Source organism: Bidens hawaiensis, unplaced genomic scaffold (genome assembly GCF_021521415.1).
Source record: "Bidens hawaiensis isolate Kalapana, Puna unplaced genomic scaffold, B.hawaiensis_p1.1 tig00031104_1, whole genome shotgun sequence".
Lineage (NCBI taxonomy): Eukaryota > Viridiplantae > Streptophyta > Magnoliopsida > Asterales > Asteraceae > Bidens > Bidens hawaiensis.
The window spans coordinates 91,751-108,726 of record NW_027495211.1 but is presented as its reverse complement, the minus strand read 5'-3'; the positions used below and the strand labels follow the sequence as shown (position 1 = coordinate 108,726).

Genomic DNA, 16,976 nt, shown 5'->3' with positions numbered 1-16,976 from the left:
GTGACAAAAAAAGATGGGTTTTAGATTAGACTATGGGTTTTTTTCCACCTATATATGATGGATTTCTTTCTTAAGGATAGTCTCCAGGTCCGGACTGATGTGGCGAATGATGTACGAGCTTCCTTTCGAGAATGTTCCAACATCAGTCTAGCACTCTACGGTTTCATACTTGATGAATGGAGATGATTAGGTGGCTAATGACCTATTAGTGATCTAACTTGCACTTAAAGAAAAAAAAGTTTGTAGTTGCAATCATTTTTTGTTTGAAAAACAGAAATAAGGCAAATCTTTTTTTTAAGGACTTTAATTCGAAGTTATGCGGTTGTTTTATGGGGAAAGTACGTTTGTAAGAGTGTTATTATTTCCGTACTATTTTTGGTTACATTTTCTAAAAATATTTTTTTTTTCATTTAATATACTCTCTAACTTCAGTTACAAACCATTACCAATTTGTTTAATATAAAATTAAAATGAATTTTCTGAAATGTATATAATTAATATAATGACAATGATACATGTAAACGGTATGTACTTTTACTACCATATAATGTTGAAAACTTGTTATGTTATTGTTTATAACAAGGTTTGTTGATTATATATACCTTTTGAAAGTGAAAAACCTTTTGAAAAACCTAGGGTACTGCTAAAAGTGAAAAACCTTTTGAAAATTCTTGTGTGTATAACTAGCTAGGTCAGTGTTACGAAAGTCTCTATTTCATTATCAAGCTTCCCATGGCTAGATTATGTTGACCCATCAATAGATGACGAGTTAGAATTTGAAAATGATTAGCAGTATAGAGATCCTTGTGAAAAAAATTCAAGGCTTGTTTTCCCTTGTATATTTAGGCAAATGAATAGAATATTACTCTATGGACTTAAAGGCATGAAGTACTTCTGGTAGAGAAAAGGGCGACGTTACTTTACGTTTTGCTTTACTAGAATGAGATACAGCTAAAATGGCATAAGTGGGACGGGTATTCACAGGTATTGGATGTCAGTTAGATCACTTAGTATTTGTGGTATAGTGCAGTGGGTGGTCGGGTCGGTTTATGCAAGATCATTTCGTTTCGTTCTTTCCATACTTCTTTTTATTTTGACCCATGTCATTTTTCATGTTTATTTTTATCTTTTAGTTTTGTTCATGATTTTGTGAGTTTCTTGTAATGAGCCATGTTTTCTCCTCTCTAGTTCCTTACTAGTTGAGGTCTTTCTAAATATAATTCTTATAGTTCTCTCTCTCTCTCTCTCTCTCTCTCTCTCAAATTAGAAATAACAAAAAAATACAATTTGATTAGATAATTATTCGTCTAATAATAAACACGTTAAGAGTGATTTTTGAGCCCACAGACTAGTATCTCTGCCTTTACTTTATGGTTTTTTCTGTTAAAAAAGGAAAACCAAAAAATCAATGAGACAATTCATGAGAATCACGATGGCAAGCTTGAACATTTGCGTGTGTTTGTATTTTCTTTTCCCAATTATGGTTTGTATTATTTTTAGAGTAAACTATAACTTGAGTCCCTGTGATCAAAAAGCGGAATCAACTTTTAACCCTAGTTTAAAAATATAATGGCTTGACCCCCGATCTCCCTACCTTTACTTTTCCCTTCACTTTGAGTATATCTGTCAAGTAGCCATGCCGTTTCCTCTGGCGCCAGCGATAAGGGCATTTATGTAATCTTGCACACACAAGGATGCAAATTGTAATACATTATTATTTCCTACATGTGTTTTAACTAAAACAGGTAGTCCACGACGCGTTACTAGTTAAAACAAGTAGGTCACGACGCGTTAGTTGTTAAAACGGGTAGGCCACGACGCGTTAGTAGTTAAAACGGGTAAGCCACGATGCGTTATCGTTGGATAATTAACTCAACGACTTGATAATCTAACAGGTCGTCATCGACGAGATAGCTTGAAGACAAACTTATAAACTTGATTAGGAGGAACATAATTAAAATTAGGAGGAACATATTTAATATTTTCTTCAATAAATGAGCCATATTGAAAATTTATCATAGAAAAGAATCATATACATTATGCGTGGTCTTGCATGCCACTTCTAGCCTCTATAGAACTTAATGAGAGGAGTCATCGTGCACTTCCATCCAATCATGATATAATTGTTAAATCATATTCATATTGGTTCATTTAGGATATAAAGGTTGAAAGAAAAGAATCATTTTATGAGGAATTTACTTATTGGTTTATTTTCCCTTATTTTATTTAAATATTACAAATTACAAATATATACAAATAAGAAATCTGGTGCTTCAAAGCACCAATTTGCGGAACCTTATTGGTGCAATGTATTTTGTTTTGTTTTACTTTCATTCGTAACGAAAGTAACAACCGACTGAATTTCAATTTTGTTTTTTGTTCTATTTTGTTTGTTTTAGTTCCGGTACCGTAACGAACGTGACGTGAATTGACCAAATTCGCGTAGACTACCACATGTTTTAGTTCCAACACTATAACGAACGTAACGAAAACCGACCGAATGCATATTTTTTTTGTTTAGTTTCGGTACTGTAATGAACGTGACGGATAACAACCATATTTGCGTAGTTTGATTGCTCAACGTCGGGGATCAACAACGATCAGGTTTTACCACCGCCAGCCCATTGGTCCACCATAATTTTTATACATTTTTTTTTGTTTTTTAGTTCCGGTACAATAACGCACGTAACCGAAACCGACCACATTCGTGTAGACTTACTACCTCAACGCTTAAGACCGACAACACCTGGTTATTACCACCGTCCAAGTTTTACCAACCTGCCCCGACACAACGTGCCCGATAAAACAATACTTTACTTACATTTGTACATTAAACTACGAATTTTAAAACATATTGTACACACAAGGTATCTAGTTGGCAATAATACAATATATTTAAAATAAACAATATATACTATTTTATGCATTGATATAAATATGAACATTTACACATCTATCCCAACTTTTCTATTTTTAGCATTTATATATTTATAACATCTATACCAACTTTTCTATTTTTAGCATTTATATATTTATAGTACGTTTCATAAATTTTAGCATATAATCGTTTATACAAGTTTTCGTATCTATACATCTACACTGATTTCTTTTCATAAATGTTTTATTTATATAAACAAGAATTGTTTACATTAATGATTCGACATTTTTTCTAGCTACCCAATGATCATTCTTTAGCCATCTTCAAGTTTTTACCCTCATAAATTACTTGTCACGGTGCGCCAATCCCCATCATATATCTCTATTGATGCTAGGAAAGAGAGGGAAGAAAAAAAGTAAATTGGATTTAGATAATCAACTTAATACAGTTAGCCGATAATAATCTCAACTTAGAAAATAGTTGACATCGGTCTCAACTTTCACACAGTTTGTTTTCATTGGACCCCCGTTAAATATAACTTAACGACGTTAAGTTTTTTCCAATTTTCAAATTGATATTTTAGAGCTTTCGTTCGGAATGAATATACTAGTCGATTGATGTGAACTTACCTCAAAACGGTGATCCAAGCGACAAAAGGATGCTTCAGTTTCAGTGTGTAAACTTTTAATTAACAAAAATCAAGCTGTTTGGAGCACCGTTTCGAGGTAAATTTTACATCATTCAATTTGTATCCTCATTTCGATCGAATGCCCTAAAACATCAATTTGCAATTTGGAAAAAACTTAACGTCGTTACGTTTTTTTAACAAAGTCCAATGAAAACAAATTGTATGAAAGTTAGAATCAGTGACAGCTATTTTTTAGATTGTGATTATTATCGGTCAACTGCATTAAGTTGGGATTATTAAAATCCAATTCACCAAGAAAGAAGTACAAGGTGATGTCTTGATATCTAATCGGGAAGGCCATGTGAATCTTAATCGGGAAGATGATGTGAGGCGTTGTGTGACTTCATATATTAATCATCAAAGAAATTTTGTGTGATCATTTTATAAAATTGATGTATCTTATCCAGGCTTGAGTTAACATGTTTATAACCCATTAATGTATATTAGGGGGTGTTTGGTACAGAGAATGGAATTGTAGAGAAATGGAATAGAGAAATGGAATTGCAGAGAAAGGGAATTGGTCTGGAGAATGAGAATTGACTGTTCTGTTTGGTAGTACAGAGATTTCAGTAGAGAAATATAGCTGAGAATCATTTCTCTTGTTTGGTACATAGAAAATAAACAGAAAATTATATCAACTTTATCATTAGCACAAGTATTTTTTTCATAACAAATATTTATTAAAAAATAAAAAACATATAAAAAGATGCATAAATTCCAACCAAAATATGCATTGATCAAACCAATTCACATACAAAACTTAGTTTTTAAGCAAAAAACATCAACCATAGTTAAAACCAATTCACATACAAAACATACTTCAACCATACACAACTATCCCATTGAACCATCGGTATACAACTCGACCATCTCAATTTTCTCTTCTATTGTCAACGCAAGAAAAGAACGTCCTAGATCCACATCTTTACCAATCAAATGAGCTGCTTTGAACCGTTTTTTCGTAGTGATACCTGGTAAAGCTTTCAACTCATCACTAACCTTTTCATAGATTTCACGAGCCTCCATGCCTTCTTTGCTAAGTTGTTCACCCACCATCTCCCCAAATCGAAGCAAAACTTCCTTGATATCTTTGCAAGACTCTCGATATATCTCATCTGCATCCGTGCTTCTACCTCTTTTGTGCTTGCTTGTTACACTTCCTGTTTGTCATTCAGATCTATCAACATTTGGAACGGCTTCATCAACAAAATCAAAGTCTTCAATATCAACAGGTGAGCTTTTTTGCGTCTCTTGAACAACATCTTCTTCTCCAAGGTCAACTGCTTTACTACCAGTAGCTCTATCCTTACCGAATATGGTACACAATTTGTCATAGAAAGGAAATGACTTGTCACGAAAATTCACAGCACCTTTGTGAGACTACAAGACAATTACAAATAAATTAGACTAAAATTTTAAATGTTATATAATAGTTTTTGTATACTTTATTTGAAGAATAATATTATTTTTCATCTATATAATATATTTTTAATTTTTTATTTAAGTGCGCTTTTTTTCCTTAGACCCTCGCTTTTTTTGCGCATTGTACATTTGATAACTATGATATATAGCCTTACATATACAACCCATTTACAAATAAACTGGTTGAAACTTCCACCAAATATAAAATCATACAAAACTATATAAAGCAGAAAACTTTCTTACATGAGTATCGCGAGGGTTGCTTGGTTCATGGCTGCTATATGTAACCAGATATTTCTCACCAGGAGAGAAATCAATGAGTTTAACCTGCGGATGAGCATATCGCATCAGACGGTTAAATGTAGTAGCACCGCCCCAAACAGCAGCACCTTGGCGGTGAACCGTGGCTAAGTAGGTCCCTAACGGAGACCACTGCACAAAACTTTCAGTCCAGAACTGCAGACGAATACAATTCAACATAATCAGAATCCTTTCACAGAGTAAAATAAGTTAATTAAGATACCAAGACAAAGTATTTTTATTTACCGGGCGTTTGTAAACAGGATCAGCCTTCACTTGTCTTGCATCATTCCACAGAACCTCCGTATCTGATCCAGCACGGATAACAAACTGATCTCTACCTTTCTTATCAGTAAGCCAGCGTTGCAGATTCTCCTGCATTAATACACAACGACATTATCATCATTATTAAGTTACAAGCTATCTTACTAACATTTTATAATAGCCAAAAAGGCCATAAACAAAAATCAAGTTTCACGCTTCACCCAAAAACCAACCCCTAGTGTATAAGGCTTAATCTCCGGAGGAGCCCACTCATCTGGGACATTCATAAATTTGTCGATTTCATCAATCATGTTGACAGCAAAAATGTGTGCTCTGTCTAGTCTGTATCCATTCGTCTTTTCCTTAGCAAGTTCAGCTTCCTACAAGAAGATACAGCCACAAAGCAATGAAAGAGATTTATTTAAAACTTGATAAAAATATAACTAGATTTTTTATTGTCAATACCTGTGGAGTATTGTACTCAATGAAGCAATAACCTAGGGTTTTACCGGTGTCTTCATCAACAGGCATCCAAAGCCCATTTTCCTTAATAACTCCAATTTGGCTGTAGATTTTACGAACCACACCTTCAAGCTTATCATACTTTTCTCTAGGCACAACTGGCAAATTATCCACAACAATAATACTCCCAAATCCAGCATGAAACTCCAATTGATCCCCCTCATTTAGATCCTCATCATCACTAAAATATTCAAACACACAATAAAGATACAAATTAATAACCAAAACAAAACACTGATATTCAAAACTCATCATACTAATAATCACTTGTGTACACAAGCATCAAACATGCTTACAACGAATACTCAAATTCAAAACAAAAACACACAAAATAAATCATCATTAAGCAATTAAATACTCCATATGCATACATGTAACCACTTAAATTAGGATTTGCAGTTAATAACCTCTAAAAACACCAACAAATCAATTAGCGGCAAACTATTAGGGTTTTAACGGCCGTCATCATCAATTATTACAATTTCAACACAATACGTACATAAATCAGTGTATGTATCAACGGTTGGTTAATTTATAACTACCTAATGATGCCGCAGTCTTCACCGGGCGGGAGGCGGATGGAGTTCCAATCGACTGCAGATAAATCGATGTTCAAACGAGCGGCTTCAGCTCTTATAGCTTCCATTGACATTACTTCCGCCATGATTTCGACAGGTACCGTAGATCGAAGAAAGGTTATAGTCGGCCGTTGTTTTATCTGATTGATTTAGCGAAAAGGTTATTGAAGGAATAGGTGAATGTTGCAACCGATTGGTGAGTGACTGTCGAGATAACAATTAACAGGAGGCAATTGGGTTGCGGTGCTATCCTTGCTGAAGGAGGAAAATGGGAGAAATGAAAAAGGAGGAAAATGGGAGAAATGAAAAGGAGGAAATCAATTCTCCGCTTTTTTTAGAGAAACAAAATCAGAGAAATGGAAATGGTTTGTTTCCATTTCTCACCTCTTTCTTTCATAAACAAACAAGAGAATTTTTTCCAATTCCATTTCTCACCCCTCAATTCCCTCTACCAAACATCCCCTTAGAGTTTGGACGCGTTTGGTCTGCTCATCAATCCGTTCTAAAACTTATAACATTAATAAGAAATTTTGTTTCTAGATAAAGAAATTATGTTGATGTTATATATTTTTAATTAAGAACAAAATAAAACAAGAAATTCAACATAGTGCAATCTACTTCTCTTGTTTGTGGAAGATGACTTCGCAACCCACAACCTGATTACACTGAAAGTCATATACAAAATCATGAATGTTTATATGAGAACTTTAAATTAAGAATATAACTTTAAACTATAAAGAAAAATGCATTTCAGTCCTACAAATTAACTTTTTAAATAAGCTTATTTCTAGCTTAAGATAAAAAAAATATAAAAATAAACATGGTAGCATGGCTATCTAAAGCTTATAATAAAATATTTTTAAATAGGGAGAAGTACATATATTTCTTACTTATTAAATAACCTAATTATATATATCTAATTCAAAACTTAAGTTACATACTTACCCAACTTATAAAACTTAATTGCATATCCCTCCCCCTTCTATCTTTCATATACTAAACAAGGTTGAACTGAATTTTCGTTCATTTAAGGTTTTTCGTAAAATTTATAAAATATGTAATAATTTAATTAATAACAAAAAAATAAGTCAAGCTCAAGCTTGAAAAAAAACTCACGAGCCGAGCTCGAGTTTTCGAAAAAGCGCTCAAATCAAGCCGAATCAACTTTCGAAAAAAAACTTCGGAACGACAAGGTGTAAGTCTTAGGGAGAAAGTGTAACTTGTCTCTATAACACGTTCTAGCCTATACCAGTTGTTGCCTCTGTTATACCTTGATGCATGGACAACTCAGCGGAAGGCATGTGACCACTTAATATAAATACCAACAACAGACTTTTATATAGATTGGTATTAGTCTATGTGCGTTGCGGCAGCTAATTAAAAAAAAAGAATAAAAAAGTGTCAAAATCGTCCTTAAGGCTTGTTAAATTATGAGACCATGTGTAGTCATAAAGCTCCACTACCAGACATTATGCGCCACGTGGTGCCCAGTCAGAGTTATGGTTTTTTACAAAAACAGGCTGTAGTCATAACTCTCCACATCCAGGCATTATGCGCCACGTGGCGCCCAGTCATTATTAATTTTATTTGTTTTTTTAAATACTAAATCAATTAAATAAATTAACATAAAATTAAAAATTACATTAAACTTCCAAATAAAAATTACATTAAACTTCCAAATAAAAAATACATTAAACTAAATTAAAAAAATACATCAAATTAAAAAAAAACATAACTAATACTAATAAAACTAAAACTCATTTATATTTTTCTAAAATTTTCGCTCGTCAAGTGGCTTTTAGAGATTGGACTATCGGGTCGTCTTCGGATAGCTCGTTTGATAAAACCTCGATGTCTTTGTCCATTTCATTCCTTCTAAGTAGGTCGACGACGTCCAAATTTACTTGAAGTCGTTGGGTTCCAAGTTCGTGTAAATCTTTGAGTCGAGAGTTCATTAATTTGAATTGGCTTTTCAATTCGGGATTCGAACCTGTTGCCGACGACGAAGCGGCCCCTTTCCCCCTTCCTTTGGCTTTGGTTCTTCTACCCCCCGACCGAGGCATCTCGGTAGTATTCACGGGGTCATTATCGCTTAAGTTGAAGTTTCGAGCGTCGGAACGGGGCGTGTCTGGATCAACCGAAGACGATATTTTAGACTTTTTTTTACTCGGGCCACTGTCGGCTTCGGCCTTGGCATCCAACACCAAGCCCCATTTTGGGTGAAACCTCAATAGGTCTTTCCAAATGCCAAAGTAGTTGAAGGTCCCGCCAACCTTATGTTGAAACTCAACCAACGCGTTTTCCATGACTTTCGCGTCCGAGACACCGCTACTCCTAGTTCGATTCATCCGAGAGAAAACCGTATGGAAAGACATGCATTTGATGTTTATGTCGCCCCATTTCGACAGTAACGAATCTTTTTCTCGACGCGAGTCCCCGCCAAGGTTGTGAAACCTCTCTATAATTTTGTGCCAAAATACCCCCGCTTTTTGATAGTTTGCTAAAAAAAACATTACAAGTTTAATGTTTGTTATAAGAAATTTAAAAAAATATATATGCATTTTAAAAACCTACCGCATTTGGCATCTTCCGATACTGGCACCAAGCACGAGCACATAGTACGCACTCGTCGATACTCCACGCTATCACCGCCTTTTTAACCCGAGGTTCGCCGGCGGGCTTCTTTGCATGTTTTTTCGAATGTCCGCGTTGGTTCGAACCGCCTACGGTCTCTGGGACGGGTTGTGTCTCCGGCACGAACTCGACCTCGGGTTGGGTCTCCGGGGCGGGTTGGGAACCCGAACCGACAAAAATGTTCGCCGTCGGGTTTTGGAAACCCGCCAACACATTTGGCATAGAGTTTTGTAAAAGCGCAAAGTACGCGGCCATTTGCGGGTCATACATTTGCGGGACGGGTACGGTTGGCGTCGGGGCGGTAGATTGGTTCGGTTGTGGATTTTGGTTGTCTTGACGGGCATATTGACCGAAACCAAGAATATTTTGGTTGTTGTTTGGAAACATGATGGTATATATTTGTGTAAAAGATATAAATTGGTATAGAAGTGGAAGGAATGTGTTAAAAAATATGAGTTTGGTTTATTTATATAGTATAAATATAATTAATATAATTTTTTTTTAAAAAAAGCCCACCGGCTCCAAGACCAACGGTTCTTTTTTTGGATATGTGTGCCATGTGTCGCGTTTTGGATATAACGTTTGAAAAAAAAGCATAACGCAGGGGGGGGTGTACCCCCCCGCGTTTTCACCCACAACGTAACTAGTACACATGGTCTGAGACTTTCGTCTAAAAGGTATTTTTTGTGTGCAATTGGGCCATTAAGGTTTTCACTTCTTTCCAATTACATCCAAATTGATACCGCCATTATATTTTTAACAGTAGTTAAGTCGTGATTTTATTTGTCTTTATATATATATATATATATATATATATATATAAACGAAAGCATAAAAATCTTACGTGTCACGATGTGGTTGCTCCCCATTTTTTTGGAGTCACCAGATTTGCTTGATTTTTAAATGGAGGCTTCTCATGCATTTGACCCGAATTCATGGGTATGGGTCTTACCAAACCCATATATTCCTTAAACGGGTTATAACATATCATTAAATAAAAAATTATTCTCATCAAATTATTGATATAAAAATCCTATAAAGTAGGATATACTAAAAATTAATATCTTATTTATTTTAAAAAAGATATATATATATATATAATTTAAATTAAAAAACCAATTTTATAGTAAAAAAAATAAACGGATCTTGAGTCTCATCAAACCATAAGTAGATTATTAACTTTCATAAATATTATTTATAATTAAAAAAACCAATTTTATAGTAAAAAAATAAACGGGTCTTGGGTCTCATCAAAACCATATAGATTTTAAACCGGGTTATAACATCTCATTTATTTGTAAAACAATTTCAAAGTATAAGTATATTATTAATTTTCATACAATAAAAAAATATAAATTCAAAAAATAAATAAATATTAGAACAAACAATATAAAACAACCCCCGTAATACATGGGATAAAAACTAGTATATATATAGGGGAGAGATATTTTGAGAACTTGATGAATTGTAAGAACTTTAAAAACTCAAGTTTTGACCACACATTTAATTAAATGATGTGAAATATGTGGCTGAGATTAAATATAATTAAAAAATAAATCAGGAGAAAAAATAAATATTTTTTTATGATTACATAAGTTTAAATGTTAGTTACACATGTGTAAAAAGTCGATTCGGTGTGTTAAAAAATACTGTAATTTTTTTTACGTTACTTAGACTTACGTATTACACATGTGTAATATATATATATATATATATATATAAGTTCTAGAAAGAAGGCAAGTTATTGCGAGAAGTGTGAGAAGTCAATCCAGCCAATCAGAATTTTTCTTTTGTTTTTTCTTTTTAATTAAATATAGGGGTATGATGGTAAAATTTCAAAACAGGTTTATATGGAAACTGTTAAACTTGTTTTGGAAATTTTATATATGGTAAGTATTTAAGTTTTAGAGTTTCACTATAATTCTTTTATTAATTATATATGTGTATATATTATAAAAGTAGATCGATTATTGTTTCTATGTGCACTGTGCAAATCAATTCTAAGGTCACCCTTTAATCTTTTTTTTCCTGATTTATTTAGTTTTAACTAAATTAAAAATATAAAGGTATTAGGTATCTCATCATATTTTTTTAATCCAGGTCTTGTATTTTTTTAATTGTTATCTATATCGTATCCGTATTTGGAAATCATGTTTTTCATTTTATTATAGTAGTTTTTTTATTGTTTTTTATTATTAAGAAGTTACGAATCATTTTTTATGTTTAAATTATTTTCTTATTTTATTTTAATTGTTAATCGATTTCTTATTGAAAAGCTACAAACCGATGTTTTTTATATATTTTATTAATTTTTTTAATCAATCTCTAATGTGTTGTTAAATACGTGTTGTGTGTAGGTGTATATTAATTATGTGTAGGTGAAAGTAAAATGTACTAACAATATGTGTAGGCGAACATGAATTGTGTGTAGGTCAATGTTAGTTACATGTTGGTAAAAATAAATGTAACTAACAATCTGTGTAGGCGAATATGAGTTGTGTGTAGGTCAATGTTAGTTACGTGTTGATAAAAATAAATGTAACTAACGATCTGTGTAGGTAAAAATAAGTTGTGTGTCGGTTAGAATAAAAACAAGTAACAATTTGTATAAGTGAATACGATTTATGTGTAAATAACTATGTTACTTGTGTAGGTCATTTTTTACCATTAACCTACATATACATGTTTTAAATAATAAATTTAGGAAAGAAAAATACTATGAATTTTAAATTTTAAATAATATACATAACAAATTTTGAAAACATCTGTATATGCGTATAAAAATTTAATAAAAATGAGACGTTCATTATTCTAAATGATAGCCATAAATTACATTGATTATAATTAACGTGTTATTCTAATTTAAGATTAACAACATTTAATGATGCTATAATCAATTACAAAAAAGGTACCAAAATGCCCTTTTCTTACTAAAATCATCTAAATAAAAGTATTATTAATTACAAGTATGCCATTTTAATTAATAACCATAGATCAAACACAATCAAGGGTGAAGATTTATTTCTTGCATTTCTCGCAATAATAAGATTTCTCTCTTGAACCATCCCCTATATATATATATATTGATTTCTTTTGATAACCGCTTTGAGTTTTAAGAACTCGAAAGAACTTAACGTAACAAATTTTTTTTTTAAATTTTTTTTACACATGTGTAATACGTTAGGGTAAGTAATGTACAAAAAATTACAGTATTTTTATACACACCGAATCGAATTTTTACACATGTGTAACTAACATTTAAACTCATGTAATCATCAAAAATATTTATTTGCGCTCCTGATTGTCACACCCCAACCTACGGCGGAAATGCCGGGGCGCGAACTGATTGTCACAGCTCTCAAGGTTACTATCATGCACAATATAAGTTTCAATATCTATTTAATAATATCAAATAATTCAAGTACAAAATACAACTTATTAAACAAACAACAACTACAAATTAAATTTTTGATCGTATCATTTCTAACTTAAATTCTTCACTAACTCTTCACCAACCTGCATTAAATTTCTACGATAACCTGCATATACGTTTAAAATAGAATTTTGTCAACAACACATGTTGAGTGAGCAACACATCAGTTTAGTTATACATATAGTATATATAACAAAATAAGTAGCTGCAACAGGTCATATGAGAATAACAAAATAACCAAATGAGCAAGTATAACTGAGACGTCGAGAAGCACAAAGGCTAACGACTGGCGTATGATCATACTAGACTGAGATTATGTTGGACCTCTCCGAATGCGGAAGCATACAAATCAAATAAGCACATAAACAAATAAGGTATAAGTTGTTAACACATAAGACAAAGTTGCAGTTTTGAGTATAAGTATGTATGAGAAGTATATTTACGCAAATGTCCCCAAAACGTGAAAAAATAAGTAAAATAGGGGGAATGTGGTACTCACCTTAGCAATAAGCAAAAGATAAACGAATGCGGTAAGAACAATAGTGAACAAGAGTCACGCTCTTCGGAAGTTATCGATGAGAAATCCTAAGTAACAATAGTTGAGGAAAATAAATAACTATAATTTAAATGGCGAATCTATAACTAGATTGAGAATCGGGAATTGATGACCGAGTATACTCTTACGAAAATTAAATATTACTTAGATTTATTATAAATTTTATTATCAAAGTTTTATCATAATAAATATGATTTTGATTATATATAAAATACAAAAACATTTAAATAAATAATTATATAGATTTTATACTTTGTATAAAGAGATTCGTTTTAATCATTTATTTTGAACTAATAATACGTTTAATGTATCTTATTATTAATAGAGCTTTCTTTTAAATACATAATGTAAATAATCAATAATAAGTAATAAATACTTTATATAACTAAAATTCTTTTATACAATACTTAATAATCATATAACATAATAAGGTTTAATATATATATATATATATATATATATATATATATTCGAATTTATGTTAAATAAACAAAACCTTTTATAATCTTTATTACTCAAAAACTATATAAATATTAACACTCAATATATATATATATATATATATATATATATATATATATATATATATAAATACATCTATAGAGCAAGGTTAAAATAAGAAGTCAACTTTTCATAAAAAGTGTAAGAAGAGATTTTGACCATTGGATTCAATAAAATACATAGGGGTAAGATTGTCTATAGGTTTTTTTATTATTTTTGGAAATTAAAACTATTAGTTATTATAATTCATATTTCCCCTTTTCAATATTCCAATCTGCTATTATTGGAGAACTATTAGTTATTATAATTATTGGTGTGTTTCTGCTATTATTGTGATTTTATTATTGGTTTATGTCAAGAACAATATTTTTGGTGTTCATTATTGGTGTGTTTTTAGTGTTTATAATTGATGTTTTAGTATGATGTTTATTGTGTTTTTGTACATTATGTTCAACATAGCGTGTTTTTGTTCGTGATGTTCTTGGTGTTTTGTTTTAATTTTAGATTAAAATATGATAATCATAGATATAATATAGTGTGTTTTTGTTCTTAATGTTCTTGGTGTTTTTTTTGTAAATTTGGACTAAACTTTGGTGTTATGGTTTATAACACACTGTAATCAGCAAAGTTTTACGTTATGTGTTTTTGATGTTCTAGTGTGTTTTTTCTGGTAATTCAACAAGGTTTATTTATAGTATGTAATCATGTTAAATTTAGATGAAAATATGATAATTAAATATTTAATAAATATTTCCATATATAGTATAACACATGAGACGATTATGCCCTTTAACACATCTTTATATTGTAACATCTGCCCGAATCCGACCCGACCCAGATACCCGTTTTCTGATCCGATTCTTTTTATGATTTAAAAATTAATTATAATCTTTATAAATCTAACCTTTAATAAATCTTTATGTATATATATATTTTTAAAATGTTTCTTCCGCCTCTCCTTCCTCTTCTTCTCTTTTCTTTCCGCCGTCCCGCCTTCTTTTCTCTTGTCGCCATTCCCCCCCCCCCCTTTGTTTAACCCTTGAGCCTTGAACCCCTTTTTCTCTTAACTCCTTGCTTGCCCTTTTGCTCTTCCCGCCTAAGGATGTCTGCGCAGCTCCACGCGCTAAACTCCTTACAAGGAAGCCTGCGTGAAGATTGACTGTTCCTGCGCTACGCGCTAGGAACTATAGTTCTTCCCGCGACGCGCTAAGAATGATACTTCTCCGCGCGACGCGCTAAGAATTGTAGATCCTCCCGCGACACGCTGTAAATTTGTAGTTCTTCTCGCAGCGCGCTAAGAATTGTAATTCTTCCCGCGACGCGCTAAGGATTTATGTTCTTCCCGCGACGCGCTAAGGATCAGTTCGTTCCGCGACGCGCTAAGGATTTGTGGTTCTTCCCGCAGCGCGCTAAGGTTTGTCTGTGTCAGCCTTCTGTGTGTGCCTTCGCGCTCGCGCACTCAGCTTTCTCGCGCTAAGTCTTGTGTCTTTTATCTTGATTTATCCAGCCGTTTACCTTTGGTGATATCTTATCTTTTGGGCTGTTGACCTAACTTGCTTTGTGTCTGAAAAGTTACTTTCGGCGCAGCATGCGCGTCAATCCTATTGGTTGACAGAAAAAGGTGACTGACAATATCTTTTGAGATCTTCTTTTCCTTATCTTGAACAGTGTTTGCCTGACATATCCCATGTGCTGTGAACAGTAACCTGACAGCTTTTTCCCCTTTTCCTGCTGCCATATCTTTTGCTTAGATTTGGTGAGATATTTTCCCCTTTTTCCGGGATTATGTTCCCTAGGGTTTGCCTATTTATACCCAGCCATTTTTCTTTAACATTTCACACACGGACACTTAATCTCTTCTCCTTCTCCCTGCTGAAGATCCTCGCAGCACAGCCGTCAACATAACTCCAGCTCTCCTTGCCTCTGTTTTTCTTTCTCTTCTTTTCTGCCCAGATCTCGGTTAGTAAATGTTTATAATTTGTTTAAGTAAATCGATGCATATTACCTATGGTTAGTTATAATCAAGACACTAAAACCAATCGTTAAACCGATAATCTTATTTATAGGTTAACTTTGCTTGTTTGGTTCTTGCTTTATTTATCTTCATCGCACCGTTTATCATGTGAGTTATCTCGTACCTAATCCCTTTTTATTTTTAATGTTTTGGGATGTTCATGTGTTCATACAAACTTAGAGTCTTAAACTGTTTATGAACTTTAGTCGCGCAGTATCCCATGTGTTGAGGATGTTTACTTGGCTGTTATTTGTATGTGTGTATCATTAACCGCTTTGTTCGGCCTATTCCGAAGTTTTCATGGATCCATTGGATGAACACGGGAGACCTATCGTTTACGGTTTTTCTTTGTTTACACTTGCACAGTATGTTTTCTCGTTTTTGTGCTCAATTGGGAGCACGGATTGAACTATGAGCTATGATCTATCTTAGGCTTGATCACAATCTGATTACACCCTTGCTAAACTCTAGACATACACGTGTTGCGCGCAGATTTACTGTATTGCATTAAACTTGATTTCTCACCAACACGCAAGTGTTTGACGTTTATTTTAACACATGTTCAGGTTTGCAGTAGCTGTTTTGGAGCTTGTGGACACGTAGGAAGTTTTCTTTTATTTTGGACCTAGATTAAAATGTATCAAGACAAGTATATGTTGATCGAATACGTTGCTTTATAATATAATGATTTTTGTTGATTTATGTTATCTTGTGTTGCGCTGCGCGCAGCGCGATAAATGTGTATTAATAAATATTGACACCCAATAGTGTCACGGGTAATGAAACAATATGTGGCGCCCCGATGTATAATCCGCCTTTGGTCGGGGTGTGACAGATTGGTATCAGAGCTCGTTGACTTTAGGATAGGTGGTTAGACGTAACGACCTAGAAAACTTAAGTCCCCTCTCGCGCATGAGAGAAATCTCGTGTTTGCGCGCTTATTGTTAATTACTCGTTATTTATAAATATGCTCGCGCCTGCGCAGTATATGATTTTATGTTTTATTCCGCGATCTTTCGATTTTTATTTATGTTCGTTTGTTGGAATTGAAAATCCGAGAAGTCATGGTGATACATGAATAGTTGACTTTCAATTCCCATTTACTTTATATTTTTAAGTTGAAGATTGAAAAGTCATGGTGATACATGAATTGTCAATCTCCAATGCTTATTTACTTGTATATTTT

At 33.0% G+C, this 16,976-nt stretch overlaps 1 protein-coding gene across 1 annotated transcript; it reads right to left on the bottom strand.

Annotated features, from left to right (window-relative positions):
• Positions 1-5,144: 5,144 nt before the first annotated feature.
• Positions 5,145-6,810, bottom strand: LOC143581583 (eukaryotic translation initiation factor 3 subunit B-like). Its single transcript, XM_077064342.1, has 5 exons — positions 6,617-6,810; positions 6,018-6,255; positions 5,786-5,932; positions 5,535-5,663; positions 5,145-5,444 (listed from the first exon to the last, which is right to left on the bottom strand). The coding sequence occupies exons 1-5, from the start codon at positions 6,736-6,738 to the stop codon at positions 5,196-5,198; spliced, it is 885 nt and encodes a 294-aa protein (XP_076920457.1). The 5' UTR covers positions 6,739-6,810; the 3' UTR covers positions 5,145-5,195.
• Between the last annotated feature and the right edge of the window lie 10,166 nt (positions 6,811-16,976).